General features: G+C 39.9%; 1 protein-coding gene across 15 annotated transcripts in view; it reads left to right on the top strand.

Annotated features, from left to right (window-relative positions):
• Positions 1–16,792, top strand: part of ARHGAP17 (Rho GTPase activating protein 17) — a 48,252-nt gene that overhangs the window by 15,377 nt on the left and 16,083 nt on the right. For 14 of the 15 annotated variants that reach the window (XM_075165586.1, XM_075165570.1, XM_075165579.1 and 11 more), the window contains exons 2-9: positions 7,871–7,910; positions 12,015–12,119; positions 12,920–12,996; positions 14,114–14,225; positions 14,427–14,503; positions 15,208–15,319; positions 16,103–16,171; positions 16,330–16,411. In XM_075165586.1, coding sequence (XP_075021687.1) covers positions 7,871–7,910; positions 12,015–12,119; positions 12,920–12,996; positions 14,114–14,225; positions 14,427–14,503; positions 15,208–15,319; positions 16,103–16,171; positions 16,330–16,411 — 674 coding nt within the window. The remainder of the gene's footprint in view (positions 1–7,870; positions 7,911–12,014; positions 12,120–12,919; positions 12,997–14,113; positions 14,226–14,426; positions 14,504–15,207; positions 15,320–16,102; positions 16,172–16,329; positions 16,412–16,792) is intronic. The other variant, XM_075165585.1, reaches the window with a different exon arrangement.

Raw genomic sequence — 16,792 nt, 5'->3', positions numbered from 1 at the left:
TATAGGAAGCGAGCAGCCTTTGGTGTGATTTCTGCCACTGACAAGCATCAGTGGTCACCAGATATACAATGAAAGCAAGTTCAATACTTGTGCAGAAGTTTGTTGTTAATTTGGGTGAAAAAACAGGGATAGTAGGCAAACTCAAAGTCTAACTGGTGACTGGTTGTGAATAGTGTTCACTAAATATTAAGTAAATATTGGAAATGGTCAGACTATCATCTGACAGTCATTCTGAAGTGATTTTAAAATGTTTAAAAATAACTCACAGAATATTGATACTTACCTTGGGTCATGCTAGTTTCTTTTGAACAAATTCAACCACACCGAGGATCCCAATTCGTCACCTTACTTTCAGTATGAGTCCTGGGTTTTTTATGGTGCGGAGTCAAAACGGGATTAATTTAGGGCTTGTGTGACATAATGAACTTGGTTTCTGTGGTGAGAAGTGTACTTGGCCGAACACGTTTCTGCTCTGGCTTGTCTTCAAAATGCTGTGCAGGTGAAACCAAACTCCTACGGTCTATCCACAAAGCTGAGTATTGCCACAGGCTGCCAAAGAAAGCAAAATAAATCCTTCGTAATAAAGTGGTTTTGAAAAGTGACCTTTAATATATGCGTTTATGAAGGCCAAATTGCAGGATTTTTGCTTTCCAGTTGCACAGAAAGATCCCTTAACGTGTTAAAGATCTCAGCTTCTGAAAAGCATATGAAATGCAGAATCTGGGTAGAGAATCTGGGTGAGAAATACGTATGTTACAACCTGTATTTTAAATTCTAGTTTAGCCTTTGCTGCCCAGGAGGAGGAAGGGGCAGGGAAAACCTTGTCATGTTCTTCTGAGCTGGAAAACAAGAGGTTCTCTGCATCACCTTGATTTCTTGAAGTCAAAACCAAGTAAAAATTAAGGAAGATACTGCTGTAAACAATGATTTACTTCACGTTTGGATACTGACTGCGGCAGTCACTTTAAGCGTACAGTAAATGGCACTCAGGAGTCACTTCTGCATGTTGGTGCTTCTCCTGCATCCTTATTGAAAAGGCATCGTTGAGTTTGTCTCTGGTCTTGTAGAGCCGTTGAAGTTTTCATTCAGTTTTAAAAATATTTTATGTATTTAATAATTAGGTTCCATAAACATAGATTATAAAATACAGGGTTCACCCAGCTTCAAAGGGAAGCCTGTTGTTGGAAATTAGCACAACATTGAATGGGTAAAAGTTAGCTGGTGTAATGCTTTAAGTTATGTTTCTATGAAGTCTGTCTTAGTGAACATTAAAAAAGCAAAGCTTTTAGAAGGGAAATTGTCATCTAATTCTGGATTCCTTGTTTTGGAACAGAGCTGCCGATTCTTTCATTTTTCCTGGCAGCAAATCCCACCTATTGTATGTGGAAAGCGGGCAGGATGTGCTGCCAGCCCGACGAAGGTGCTCTGAAGTGTTAACTCGCCAGCAAAGCTAATCTGGTTACTCTGGGTAACAAAAAAATGCTTTGTTTAAGGAAAATCAAACAGCAGGGAGGGCTAGCTTTAATTTTGTCTCATGTTTCGGGTGGATGTCTCCTCGCTTCCGCTGAAATCTTTCCAGAGTTCAGGAACGTGGACTTGTTTCATCATGAAGGGAACTGCCCTCCCGTGGCATCACCTACCGCCAGCTCCACCTCCCATCCGCAGTGCGTGAGTCAAGGTTTCTGTTTCCACTTTGACATTTGAACTGAGTCACTTGTTCTGTTTTGAATGTCCAAGTTTTTATGGCTCTTCGTGTCAGGTTGGCTCTCGTTCCTTCCTTGTTAGCCTTTCAGGGGTGTAAATTTCTGCTGGTTTTGTAGCTTTGACCTGCTTTGGAGATCAGCCCCTGGATCAGGACTGATGTCCTGGCGGTGGACGGGACCCTGCTGTGAAGCCAATGTGATCTCAAATATTGTTTAGGTGAAGCTTTATTTTTTTTAAATCTCTAGTGCTGGTTTAATAGAGCCTCTTCATTTTATACATGGAAATGTAAATTCTTTTCCTGTGGAAGATAAACACTTTTATCTCAGGAATTCTCATCTGCTCTTTCCAGATGTACAGAGAAGACTTCTGGCCTGGAAGTGTGAAGGAGCTGTAAAATGAAAAAGTGAGGGGACCAGTTCTAAACCTGTGGGGTGAGAGCTGTTCTGCCCACCCTGCTCACAGCTGAGCCAGGCAGTAAGCTGCAGCAGAGCCCTGCACGCTGAGCTGTGTTTCAGGCTGAAGGGCCTTTCCGGAAAGAAGGGAAGAACTAAAATGAATGATGCTATAAAACACTTAAAGAGGAGGCCAATTGGGGGCACATGCAATACATTTTTAAAATGTCACAGCAAGCTAAGGTATTGTAATTAACGTGTGTAGAATAAAAAATACAGTCTTTCCACTCTCAAACCTCTTGGTTTTTTGCTTGGAGTGAGTTAAGGCAATTACTTATGGCCATGCCATCCCCAAATAGCAAGTGGCACCAGCATTTATGTGACATGACATATTTCATGTTAAGTACAATATATGCTGTCTTAAAAAGAAGAGAAAAATAGTTTGAAGAATCAATTTGCCAGCAAAAATTTTGTTGAAAATTACAGCTTCTCAGTGTTACGGTATCAGAAAGTGAAAAGCTAGCTCTGCTCACTTTTTTTGGCTGTCTTTGAAGAATCTGACATTCACCAGCTGAGCTGTATTTGGAGCCTAACCTGCTCTTTGCTACCTGTTCCCACCCCAGAGCTGTGTCAGCAAGGTTATTTGTCTGAAGGGTGAATCTGGGGAGCTGGTTTGGCTGAAAAGTAACTGTTTCTGTCAGATTATTTTCAGTCAGCTTGGCTGCCTGAGCTGGCTTACACCCTGGCTGAACCGATTGTTGTAACAGTGCAGGAGAGGGACAGTGAAGGAATGAAGAGCTGCTTTTGCAGCTGCCACCGACAGCAGCTCATGGAGCTCTGCATGGTGGGCAGCATGTTGTGCTAACTCAGTGTGAAAAGCAGTTTGAAAGTACTGTTTTTACGGAATTCGGTAGTTTTATCCTCATTATTCATTAAGGGCGTGATTATAGCTGTCACAAATGATTGTTCAGTTCTGTTTTTAAAGTCTTTTAAAATGCACTGCTGAATTTTAATTGAAAAACTTTGTACCAATTCATTCACGTAAAGATTCTGGCGTAACAGGGATCCTGCCTAGTGTTGTAGCAGAAAAACTTCACCCTGGGTTCTCGGAAACCTTCCTTTCCCAGGGGACCAGCTCCGTTCCTGCTGCCAGCCTAGCAGCTGTCTTATATTTAGGCAGCTGAACAGCCTGTGCGCCGCTGCTGCGCCGGGGTGTGATGCCAAGCCCTGCGCGCCGAGTCCGGCGTCTCCCGGCTGCTGCTCGGGCTGTGCTCCGTCCCCTCTCGCGCGAACACCACCTCTGCGCCGGAGGTGTCGGCAGGCTCCGGGCTGGGCAGGTCCCCGTTTCCCTGCCGCGTGCTGGCGGATCCTGCCGTCCGGAAGCGCGGGGACGGCTCCTGCACAAACAGCTGGGTCACAAACCCGTGTGTTTGAGGCCCCTGGGAGGGGGTCCGATGGCAGGGTGTGCTTTCCCCATTAGTAATGGCTTGGGGAGACCTCATTTTGCAACTGGGAATTGACTGTTTGGACTGTATTGAGTTTAGCTGCTGGGAATGTAAACAGTCATAGCTGCTGTAGTCTGGGCTTTGTAATCTTCGTTTGGGATGGGCTGTGTTCATGATATCTCGTGGGGGAAGCTTACAGTGGAGGGTCTCCAGGCTGGAGGCCAGCTGCCAACTGGGCTTGATAAAGCCCTTGGGAACACTCTCTGCAACTAAATCTTCCAATTCTTAATTCCAGAAGGATTTCTTCATCACTTCGTGCTACCGATTAGATAAGATACAAATAAGACCAAACAAGGGATAAGGACAGAACTTTAAGTAGCAGTGAAAAAGAAATTCTGTTATTTTCTGCAAGTTTGCTAATTGTCTAATTAGTCATCAGAAGGAATCAGCGTCCCACAAAGCTGCAGTTAGATGTAAACTTTAAACTCGTAGTACCTGTTATTCAGAGGGAGACAGAGGTACCTTTGGTTTGTTGCTTTCTCCCTGCTCAGAGGGGAGATAGACAGTGCTGCTATCGCAAGGTTGCACTTTCTGTTTCATGGTTGCGGTCACTGAAAAACAATATTATTTAGTGGCTCTTTCTTGGCGTCCTTATGAAAGGTGGAATGTGGGCCTGCAGGAAGGGTGAGGTCTTCCCTCCTGCATTTCCGAACCTGACATCATCATCAGTGGCTTTTCTAAATCGGCGCTGGCCTGGGGACGCGGTCCTGCTGCCACCAACGGCTGGGGAAAACACCCCTGACTTCAGAGGAGATCTGGATTTTCAAGTTGTGACTTTTAATCCTTGATAAACCAGTTAGGTGTACAAAGAGCATTTAAGATAAATATACGAAAATTGTTTTGCACTTCATATAATGATACATAGTCTGCGGGTAACCATATTTTAAATAGAAACAAACTTCTGCCAGCGTGTTACTGAACCGTCTTTGCTTTTCACTCAAATGAATACAATTTCCTAGGAGAAAGGAGGGGAAGGAGAAATCAAACTTTTCATAAATCTAAAGTTGTATGGAAGTTCTATACTATTTGATGGTTTTAAATTAATGTTGTGGCTAAAGCCATTCAAAAGCATCCAGTAACTTTATAGTAGTATAATGAAAGGTTCTGTTGAACACAAATATGGAATAATATTAGAAGGAACATTGTTTCCTCTAAAAATAATTTCTATAAAACGCATTTCATGACTCCCAATAGCTAAAAGTGAATTTACAAAATCTTATAGGAATAGTAATTTGATTTGTGCTGCATGGGTGGGAAAAATTCTGTGAACTCTCAGTCACTATTCTTGTGATTATCAGCAGTTCAGTGGTTTTGACGATGTGTACATATCCAGTTATAAGCCCTCTAAAGTTGTTTTCAGTTACATCACCTGAGGTGGCTGTTTTATTTCCTAAAACTGCCGGTTAGGTTAAGGTTGTGCGTTCTCTTCTGGTGTGTCAGATCTCCGCTTCTGTGGTGTCTCTTTCATATCCCGTCAGTACGCAAGTGTGTCAGCACCCGGGGTGAATGAGCTGCTGAAACGCCTTCGTCTAATCTAACTTTCTCTTGCCCTGAGCCAAATTAAGGACTAGAGAGAGCGACGGGGGAGTTGGTGCAAGCTTCACTTGTGTAATGTAGATATAGAAACCAGTTGCATTTTCTCTTAAACAGATTTCTAGGCAAAAGAAGGAAACTGAGGCCTGGATACATGTGAAGGCTAGCAGGGCGGCTGCTGGAGCTCTAGTAAACTGCCGTGCTAATCTTTTGTTAAAAGCCGATTGCTTTAACTTTAAGAAAATCTTACCTAACATGGTTGGAAATGCAAGTAGTGATTCTTAACTATCAAAATTAAATCATTTCCGGTAGGCCATTTTATTTATAAACAGCTGCATCTGTTGTTGAAAGAAGTCTGTGTTTTTGCAGGAGACACCCTGAACTGTATTGTTTAGCGAGCTTATGGCAGGTAAGCACGGCCTGCTCAGCCCGTGCTCTTCTCAGGGCTGCACTCCTTCATCTTCAGTCTGTCGATCCTGGCGTACAGTGTGCCGCCTTGATCAGGACGGGATTTTACCCGACAGGTATTTGAATGGGTGCCTTTTTATATGCATTGCTTAGGCTGACTTGGTGTTTAAGGTGGTAAGATGTGTCTAGGCGAGGTGCAACGCTAAAGCAATATGCCATTTGGTAGCATCGTATACACTCTGTGCCATACACTCTTTCTTAAAGGTGGGTAAAATTTAACTTCTTGAAAGCTGCCAGTGAAGGGCATCCATTCACCTGTAGAAAACAGGGCTGAGAAGAAAATGGTGTTTGAAACCAAAGGCCGTGTTAGCTGTGGTAAATACAGCCCTTTCATCGGCCCTTCTTCATGAAAGGCATGTACAGTATCAAATTCAGTTTTAGAAATAGAGATGGCTCATCTCTTGCGCAGTCTGTTAAAGGACAGAAGGCTCTGGCTGCTTCAGGATTTTGTGTAATACCATTATCATGCACAGCACTATGTTCCCGCAGAAGTATTTAGTAGCTCTGTGTGCTTCTATCAGATAAGTTAGCTGATGTGTGTAGTAGTTGCCACTTAAGATTAGATTAAAATCTATTTAAGAACGTGCTGCTCTAACTGGAGTATTCTTACACTGTCATTCTTCCATGTAATTTCTGGTGGGATTTCGCATGACTAAAAAAAAAAAAAAAAAAAAAAACACAAACAAACAAACAAAAAAACCCAAACCAAAAACCAAACCAACCCCACCTCCCCAAAGAAACACCCAAAAAACCAACCCGAAAAAACACAAAATAATCCACCAGCAAATAATTGCTCTCTTACGGGATATAATTTCTATCAGACACAATATTTCTGTTTGTGTGGAAGAAAAGTTTATCAATCTTGTATGTGTTTTCCTAAACAAATTAATATTATAGTGCTTGCAGTTTATGTTCCTATCGAAGTATTTAAGTGGCTTTTGTCTTAGTCTTGTTGAAGTTTTGAGCACTGTACTCTGGTATTTAATTATTAAACACCTTATGGTTCACAAATAGTTCAAGCAGATAATGTGCCATGAAATTGAAGTCAAATGCCTTAAAAAAGCCAAAAACCAAACCAAACAAAAAACCACCTTAAAGTCAATGAATCTTGTTTTTGGAAGCATTTCACAACTTCAGCTGATGAAGCTTGATCAAGAAAATGAACTTTCTGTGCATGATCAGTCTTGTAGTAGGTTATTAAACAGATTGTAGGATCAGAAGGAAGTCGGTGTAGTAGATGAGGAACTCTGACAGCAGCAGGGAAACTCTCTGAACAGGAAAGTAGAGTACTGGAGTACCTCCAAGTTCTCTATAGCAATAGATGTGTAGTCGCTGCGAACAGCTGAGTAGAAGAGCTCACAGGTGAACTAAATATATCTTTATTTTGTAGATCTAGCAAAGGTAGGGTAAAGCAGTGTTACAGCATATGAGTCAACACCAAACAAATCTTGGGTCAACATTAAACAATTCAAAGCATAAATTGGGATTGGAAAAAGGTGTGGAATTGTATGCGTAAAGGTTTGAGTATATTTGTAACAACTGTTAACATTTTTGTCTGGAAGTATGTGTGAGTATTTGGATATTTTTCTATTGAGGGTGGACCTTTACTGGGAATACTGTTAACTTCTGATGATCTTTTTAAGTATTAAATCTTTTCCACTGTTTTAGTATTATGGAAGTCAGCAAAATGAGGTAATGGGAGATTTCTGATGAAGGTTGTGTGCATGTAAGGTTAAGGGAAGGTGTTCAGGCTACCATTTCCCCTGATTGCTGATTGCTAAAGCTCTGCAGTGGTAGAATATAAAAATACAAGGTTGGCTGTCCTACTCTTCTCATGTCTTTATATTCATTTATGTTCATGTGCGTTGATAACATTACCTGATTAACAACATGGAGTGAAATTCAAGTCGCTTCAACACATCTTTGCATTCAAGTGAAGTTACTCAGGATTCCAGTTTGCTTTGTGTTAAACCGTGTGCAGTCTGAAATATCGTTGAGCTTGGTGCAGAGGATTTGTGCTGTGGGTGGGAATTCCGTGAATGTCAGGCTTTCCCAAGCACCCTGTGCTGGGCAAGCCATCCATGTTCGCTCCTTGGTCGGGGCCGGGAGCCAGTGCTGCATACGACATCGTGAACACACTGCTGTTTGCCGCAATGGTCATAATGGGATTATAACTTGAAACTGAAGAGGTTTTGTTGAAAGCACTGTAGCAATCTTTGACCTTGAACATGCTAATTAGTCTGACAATGGTCTTTTTTCCTCCCTTAGGGCTGAGAAAACAGAGGTGCTCAGTGAAGACCTGTTGCAGGTATTGTAACACAATTAATATGTATTTTTTTAAATGCTCTTTGTGAAGTTTGAGCCTTCTGAGTTTTGTGGGGCACCTAATGTGGGGAAGAAAAATGCTGCAAATGACAGGTGTGAAAACAAGGATGTCTTCGGCTGACTTGTCAGCACATGAAAAAACTATGATACTATTTGAGTGGAAAAACTCCGGTACTTCTGTTTCTGAATCTGATCATATGGCTTGATAAAGTGAAGGAGGAAGCATTTTTGCTTTTAATTAGATGAACCAGCTTGTTAAGCTTATGAACAATTAGTGCTAATGACTTGCCAGTCTGTCTGGTGGAGGACGATGAGCTGGGAAGAAACTGATTAGGCACAGCTGGTTTCTGTCTTCATTTCTGTTTCTCTTGAAGAGGTTGACTTGGGCCTTGAGAGAAGTGGCAAAAAAACATGCCAACTGCTTGCTAATAGATAATGTCAATTTTTTCTGAAAGTCTGGAATTGCTCTAAATAAATGTACAAATGCTTCTTGAGTAGCTTGTGATATTTGTTCTCAAATTTGTCACACTGACATTTGATTTGTTTGCAGACTTGTCATCTTTTTGAAAGTATACCATCTAATCAAACATTACTTTCATGGTGAAATTTTAATTGCAACCGTTAGATTAACAAGATTGACTGATTACATGGACAAATTTGTTCTACATAGTTTTCTTCCTCTGGTTACTTTGTGAAATGTTTCTGCCAAAAAAAGTGGCAGAACATAAATAAAAAAAAAAAAGTCAGAACATAAATTGGCAGGGGAAGTCAGGCTAGCTGCTCCATGGGACCTCAAGTGTAATGGTTATTTCGAATTGATTACAAAGCATCTTACTATGCTTAAGTTCAGGACCTGTATATGAAACATGGAAGCCAAACAAATGGTGCAGGTACTTTTATTTCAAATCTCTCCAGCTGTTCAGATTAAAGTAGAAGATGGGAGAATGTATCAGCTTTAAAACTTGAATTCAGCACAAATACATGAAATCATCTTGAGTAATGGTGAAATGAGCTGACCTGAAACATTTTACCCTGCATTTCAGGGGGCTGTTTTATTTGAACTATAAATATCTTAACAGTTTGACAATACTATTTCTAATTTCTAAAGAGATGTGTACAATTAAATGGCATAAAGAATGTTAAAACACCTTGATAGCCCTCAAGGGCCCATCTGTTTTCTTGGTTAGCTGCAGAATAGTAACAAGAAGTGAAAGCCAAAAGTACTGCTGCTTGTTGCCAAAAAAATTTTGCAAGCAAGGCTTTCCCAGGCACAGAGCAGACTGGCTACACCCAAGTGGAAGAATTTGCTCACTTGTTTGTTTGCTCTTGGGGGCTTGTGGCGGGGAAAGAGGCTCTTATCTAATTAAAGAGCTTAAAAGTGTGGTACTGTTCACTTTATAAACATGTTTCACAGTGCTCTTTTTTATATTTAGCTCAATCTTTGACATAGGATTGCCATAGCTTTTTTCTGTTTTCTGAAGTGTAATACTCCATTTCAAGTATCTCTGTTAAATGTGTTCCTGTCTGAAGACAAGGAGTATAATTCAGTACTGGAAAGGCTTCTACAGTAGACCCACTTTCTGGCATGCTCTTGTAATGTATAATAAAGCAATTGTGTGAGGTTTTGTACACTGAAGATGCCCTGTGGGTTTAGACAGCATGGCCTGTAGGTCACATTTTCAGTTCAAAGGTAGCATAATGGAGATTAATGTCCTTCATGGTTTTCCTGACATCTTTGAACTAAAAAGCAGATCAGAGAGGAGAGTATATTATCATGAAGTTTTGGGGTCATGTTCTTCCTATCAGTCTTCTGCTCTTTGAGGTTGGCATTCAGACTGCCTCGAAAGAGGCTGTTGGGAATGTATGTGCTCCAGAGTCTTTCTAAGCAACGTAAGCCACCATGCGTGGCTGACGAGGGCTGTGTTTGTCTGCTGCGATCTGTAAGATGGTTCAGTTACAGAATGTCACCATGTTTCAGGTGTGGGGAAAAACCTGTGCTCAGTATTTTAAGAAGTCTTAACTATGTGACCAAGCAAAAATAAATGTTTTCACAAATAGTGGATGATTTAGAATGTGTTGGTGGTACTTAATTTTTAAGATAACACAACAGAAATGAATCGTCTTAGCTGCCACAGTAGACCATAAACAGTACCTTCTTGTTCGTATATCTTCATATGGACTTTTTTGAAGTGGACTTAATTTTGAGCTTGTTGATACATACTCTGTAAATAAAAGGCAATGTGCTTTCAGAGCGGTCTTTCTCGGGCAGTTTCTCTGCACCTTACTCTACCATAATAGATTTTTACTAAGCTTTTTGAGCACCTCAACTTGGATTCATCTTGTGGCTGATGAGCTTTTAATCCCTTTAGTGCCTCATGTAGCCAGTGAAACTTCAGTCTTCCTACATTGGTCCTTCAACTCACCAGTCCTCCTATCTAGTTCTTTTTCACCTTCCCTTTGGACTTACAAAGGCAGCACAGCTCCAAGGCCCAGCTTTTGGTGCTCCTCCAGGCTACAGCCGAGGGGTGCTCCCCTCTTCCGAAAGGAAACAGGGAGCCCAGTCCTGCACTTGCTCGTGCATTCAGGACAGGTCTCCCGCAGCCAACAGCAGTGATTCTGTGCTGATCCTCACCAAGTCCCATCTGCGTGTGCCTCCCTCCACTGGCATCTTCTTCCTTGCAGCTTTTCCCAACCCACACTCCTCTTCTGTTGGATCTGCTGTCCCTTTCAGTAGCTGTAGTTTTTACAGGCTATTTTTGTTGGGACCTAATTACATCCTTCCAGTTGTAACCGCTTTAGGGGTATACATATCCCATTGTAGTAGTGCCAAATAAACCTGTTGGGAGGAAAAAGATGTCATTCTTACCTGGATGTATAACACTCTAAATGAAAATTTATAGCATTTCATGTTCATTAGAACATAGCAGTCTGCCTCCGCTGGAAAAACCAACAGTGTATCTCCTGCTTTAAATCCAGGTACGGTACCCTTAACAGGAGCTAACATGGGGCATAATGACTTAGCACTAAAATTACTACTCTGTCAGCTAATCTGTATTTATTATTGATAGGAAAGCTGGGGAGAATTATTGCCCTCCTGAAAACGTAACAGGAGTGATTTAGAGCTGTATCAAAAACTGGAGTCTGTTCAGATTATTTCTACAGATGAAATCTACTTTTTTTTCCTTGCTTTTTAAATAGAAGCCATTCCAAAGGGCCTAGTTTTATTCTTGGTGAGTCATCAAAATGCAGATAAACCACATTCTTTTGGTGCTGTGCAGAGAGAGCTCGGTGCCATAAGCAGTTCTGTCCCAGTGCTCATCACTTTGCTTTTGGTGTTCTTTGAAATAAAATAGTCCAAATTCCTTACTTAAAATCCCTTAAAAGAACAGTTTATTAATGTAAATCTTTGTCATATTCACAGTCTATGTATTAAGCCATGTTTCAAATATACTATGATAAACAGAACTCTTGTTTGTGCATTGACTCCTATTTTTTTCATTCCACATCCCTTTTGAATCCCATTAATCTCTCCCTGAAAATATTATTTGTTTAGCATGTAGGAACTTTGTCATTGTATTTTATGGCCAGAGAAGGAAACACAATGGAAAGCTTGCAGTATGTACGTTTGACCTAGTGTAAAGGAGTGGTCAGATATGTCTTTAGCCTTCTACTTTACAATATCACAATGAAAAAAATGTGAGAGTTTTCCCACATTTTTCTCCCTAAATTAGTGTCTTAGATATCTGCATGTGCCATTCATCTCAGATGGCAAGTATCAACCTGATTCTCTTTTGCCGAGACAAAAAGTAGGGGCACTCTTCCACTTTCCAGTCTTGTGAGCATCGCGAGCTCCGACTGAATTGCAGTGCCACTGAGAAAAAAAGCAATTTAAATCTCTTTCCAAGCATTTTTGCTGTCAGGCACTTCTGCTAAGCATCTGAACTTCTTGTAAGCTGTAGAACTTGAGAAATATGCAACCCAGAACTAAGTGTGGTACAGGAGGAAGATTTTCTGCTGAGGCCAGGAAAATAACTTCTGTTTTTTGTTTTGTTTTCTCTTCCTCCTCTCTCCCCCTCCTGCCGACTAGATCGAGAGACGTCTTGACACTGTGAGATCTGTTTGCCACATTGCACAGAAGCGATTAATTGCATGTTTTCAGGGCCAGCATGGTACAGATCCTGATAAGAGACATGTAAGTACAATTGCCCTTTGTCTTGTCTTCTGAGACTAGTCTGAATACAGTCTGGCCTTCTAAATACTGATCAGCTGCTATGCTTCAAATTATCCACATGTTGACATTATTTGGTAAAATGCTAGCTGTAATTCCCCATCCAGATACAGTAACATGACCGTGGAGTACCTTAGTAGTGTCAGGACACTCACTTGTTTCTGCAATATGCTGAGAACTTACAGCTTTCATAAGATCTGACTAAGAAGAGAAGATACTCTGCAACTCTGGTCAAGCTCCTCATATTTAGAATTATCTTTGTGCACTGAAATCTCCAATTAACTGTAGATGTTTTTCTGTACACGTTTGATTTCTGCCCCTCTTTAGCAAAGCTGTACGTAGGTTTTCTTAAAGTGTTAGAACCAGAAATAATTAACATTCAAGTTTTCTCCTTTTGTTGAATAATAGAGACCTCCTGAAAACGGGCACATGGAACAAACCTCTGCAGAGAGATAGATGACAAGCTAGTTGCTTAGATTTCAAGTTAAAGCTGTTTACTTGTCTTTGACAGTAGTTGAGATACATTTTGGCCCAGTCATTCCAACTAAGACTGAGAAGAAAGTGCTTTTCAAAATATCTGAGAACAGGAGTCTTGAGGCTTGAAACTTTTTGTGACTTGGCATTTTCTTAAAGTCAAGGAACGAGCTGCATATGTGTATAATAGAAACCATATGGAAAAAGAGAAAAATCTTAGAGGGAATGTACTGGGAAAGCTGGAAAGGGTGAATAGCGCTAAGCTAAGCACTGTTCCTTCTGTTCCATAGAAAAAACTTCCTCTGACAGCTCTTGCTCAAAATATGCAAGAAGGATCTGTCCAGCTAAGTGATGAAACTCTGCTGGGGTAAGTATTTGGCTTTGTAAGTTGCAGCCTGTCATTTTATTGCCTGCAGGGCTCAAATTAGAGACTTTGGGTACATAAAGGCTGTTTTCAATCTAATTAAACTAATATTTGTAGATTCCTTCTCTAATCCAAAGGGAGAAAAAGTGAGCAAGCATTTCTTCTTGAGTGATTCTGGGGCAAGTTTTAGGCTTGCTCTGAATTGCATTCCAGAGGATTCTGATTTTCTACTGTCTTAAAAGCTTTTGAAAATGGCTTTTCTCCTTGTGGATTAGTAAAATTATTATCTCCATTTAAAGTTTAAAATTTAGTGTTAATGCTGCATTCTGCAGTTTTGTGTTCTGCAGTTTTGCGTTAATGACTTAAAATAATGCCAATTTGCATTAATGGCTTCTAGTTTAAAATAATGCCAATTTCCTTATCCTGGCAAAGCGCTTATTTGCAATGTACAGGAAAGTGGCTGAAACAAATGAATGTCAATATGCTGAATTCCTGGAGCAAACGTGTTTCCTTATTGCTGATGGGAATTCTAATGGAGACAGTGTAGAATGACCTTAAAAACCTTTATGTGCATTTTTATGAGCTGTTGCAGGAGATTTAAATATGGATAAAAATCTTAGAGAATAGGGTTTTTCCTTAGAACAAGCTTAAAACAAAGGTCAAATCATGGTTTTGGAACCTGAGACTGCTGCATATGTGATCGCTTAGCGTTATGGTGTTAAGACTTTTTCACATTAAAGGACCTTAGGAGAAAATCAAATGCTGCATTGAGCCATTTTCCTGCATCTGGTGAGATGGAAGGATGGGCTTTGAGATTAATACTAACTTCTTAGCCCTTAGGGCCAGTATAATCACCTATGTGACTTAAAGACTCCAAAAATATTGTAATGGCTAAGGAATTTTAGAAGACACAGGTTTAATAACACTCCTTGCCTATCCCAAATTTGCCCATGACGGCACAGAGCATCTTGGTTTTATGCCATTAAATAATGCTTTGCTTTATGCAACACAAAGCTTTCCAAAAGGGTAGCAGATGACAAAGGGCCACCTCTGTTTTGTTTTGAATCTTTCTTCTTTAGTCAGTAGTAACTCACATTACAACTTCCTGTAATTCTTAAAGGAAAATGCTAGATACATGTGGTGATGCAGAGAATAAACTGGCAATGGAGCTCTCTCAGCATGAAGTACAGATCGAAAGAGAAGTTTTAGATCCACTGTGTCTACTAACAGAGGTAAGTCACTTCAGCCTGACTGAAGAAATAAATCTGGATTTATGTATAAACTGAGCAAAAAGGGTTTATCTCATCGCTAATAATAAAACTGTTTTAAGGGGTCATGCATTAGTGGTGGAAAGTGGATATGAAATCTACAAAATCTAGTTTATTACAATACACAATTTAAAAATAAATGTAAGCCTTGAATTCTTGTTTTAGACAGAGATCCCAAACATTCAGAAGCAGAGGAAACAGCTTGCAAAGCTGGTGTTGGACTGGGATTCTGCAAGAGGAAGGTAAGAAATATTTTTAATTACTAGGTCCTTTTCCATTCATGTTAACTTCTTGTTGGCATCTCATGGCATCTGATCTGATACTGGTACTTGCTTCTGAAATGCCACTGTATGCCTGTTAATACTTTGCTGAAAAAAGACAAACTTGCATTTAAGTTATTCAAAAAAGGACTCATGACTACTAGATACAAACAGAATCAAGATTTTGGAGCTCTTACATGCCTATATATAATTGGAGAAACGCTGAAAACTCATCTTCTTTCCAGTTCACTTAAGTTGTCAACTTGAATAGGAGTCTAATTTTGTAACCATGCCAAGTGCTTTTACAGCATAATATTGAACCATCTTATTGGTAGAGTCCTAGGTTGTACAACTTACCCTTAATTCCTTTTAGAAGGTCTTAAACTGTGGTAATAATTTATGTAGCATTTTCTGGGATTGTTAGTTCTAACACATTATACACCCATGTTAGAAGTTGTAGAGAATGCAGGATTTCTTGTGGATTTTTATAGTTGTTTAGCTGTTTGTGAATTATGCCAGCATGTCATAAATGGTGTGTTTTGAGCACCTTCCTTAGTTCTGTTGGAAAACTTCTGAAACTATTTGGTTTGTTTTCTGTCAAAAGAAACCAATTTCAAGGGAGTCATAAATGCAGATTCTTGTTTAATATTAGTTTTCACCAAATGACTGAACCCTTTCTTCCACAGGTATAATCAAGCCCACAAGACTTCAGGAACAAATTTTCAAGTGCATCCTTCAAAAATAGAATCTCTTAAGGAAGAGATGGATGAAGCTGGAAATAAAGTAGAACAATGCAAGGTATGACAAGATGAGTCTCTCTCCTTTACGTACCTCTCATTAGCAACAATAGCAATCAGAATATGGTTGCTTCTGTAAGCCTTCCATATGGAACTGGCTGTCTGATTACCACAGTCACGAATTATGTGGCTGTTAACAAATTTAATGTCTTAAAGCTAGCTGATCTCTGCTTGAATATAATGAGGAACTTCTTTTTTTTTTTTTTTTTTCTTCCCAAGATGGGTATTTTACAATATTTTCTGGTTTAGTCTGAGACAGTTATGAGAAGGAACTGTGTCTTAGCCTTGACTGAAATGTTCAGGGTGTCCGTGTGCTTCAAGCCACTGAGTAGCCATGTGTGAGAGCTACCTGGATGAAATTCAGGCTGCTGACATAAAAGGAACATTCTGAGTATTACAGCTCTGAGGAGTTCACATTCAGTTTCACTTCTCAGTTGTCAAATACTACATTATGCCACAGTTGAGCTGAGCACCAAAAACCTTTTAGTAGTACTTGTCTTTGTATGCAGGGATTGGCTCTAAATAACATACTGCCATAAAATCCAATTGTTGACTTAAGTGGGTAATTGCTTTGCTATATAAAAAAAGTCAGGCATTTTGAATGAATTTTGCTTGAAAGAATACATGTAGCAGAGTAGGTGGATTACTGGCTTCCTGTACTGCCTGAATTGATAGTTCAAACTTACTGCAGGCAAAGTAAACATAGGTACTTCTGTCCTTCTGTATAAGTTGAAATGCCCCTGTAAATTTGATGTACTATTTTGCATTCTTTTCTTTTTCAAAGGATCAGCTAGCAGCAGACATGTATAACTTTGTGTCCAAAGAAGGGGAATATGCTAGATGTTTTGTTATGGTGAGTATTATTTCATTATTATTATTTGCAGCACGTATGTGCATAGACGCTCGATTCTCAAAGATTGTATTTTGTGTGCTAAACCTTCTAGTCTTGTGTTATGTGCTCATCAGAAGCTAATGCTCTTTTTGTTTTTAAAATGTGGCTTCTGTTCTCAGTTATTAGAAGCACAAGCAGATTACCATAGAAAAGCATTAGCAGTCATAGAAAAGGTCCTACCCGAAATTCAAGCCCATCAAGGTAAAGTAACCTGTGCTCTGGCTGATGCTTCTCCTTGCCTGTGCCACCTATGCACAATACTCTCCTCCTTTATCTTGATTCTCTTGCATGCAGACTTATTTAATAAGGCCATTTTGATCTACTTAACAATTTTACATTCCCAAGCATAATTCCATCTTTGTGTTCTCTGGAGTTCTCCAGCCATATTTTAACACACTAATAAAATATTAAGAATCTATCTGATACCCAAAAGGGTAAAGGAAGGATTTTTCTATTTGCTTGCACTTCTTCCTTGATATCATGTGACCTTTTGCTAATTCATACCTGGCTTTTTAGGCCAATGAAAGTTTCATTGTGATTAGGAACTTTTTAGGGTCCTTGCTTCTTGAATTATTACTAGGC

Source organism: Calonectris borealis, chromosome 16 (assembly GCF_964195595.1).
Source record: "Calonectris borealis chromosome 16, bCalBor7.hap1.2, whole genome shotgun sequence".
NCBI lineage: Eukaryota > Metazoa > Chordata > Aves > Procellariiformes > Procellariidae > Calonectris > Calonectris borealis.
This window is presented reverse-complemented; position numbering and strand designations above follow the sequence as displayed.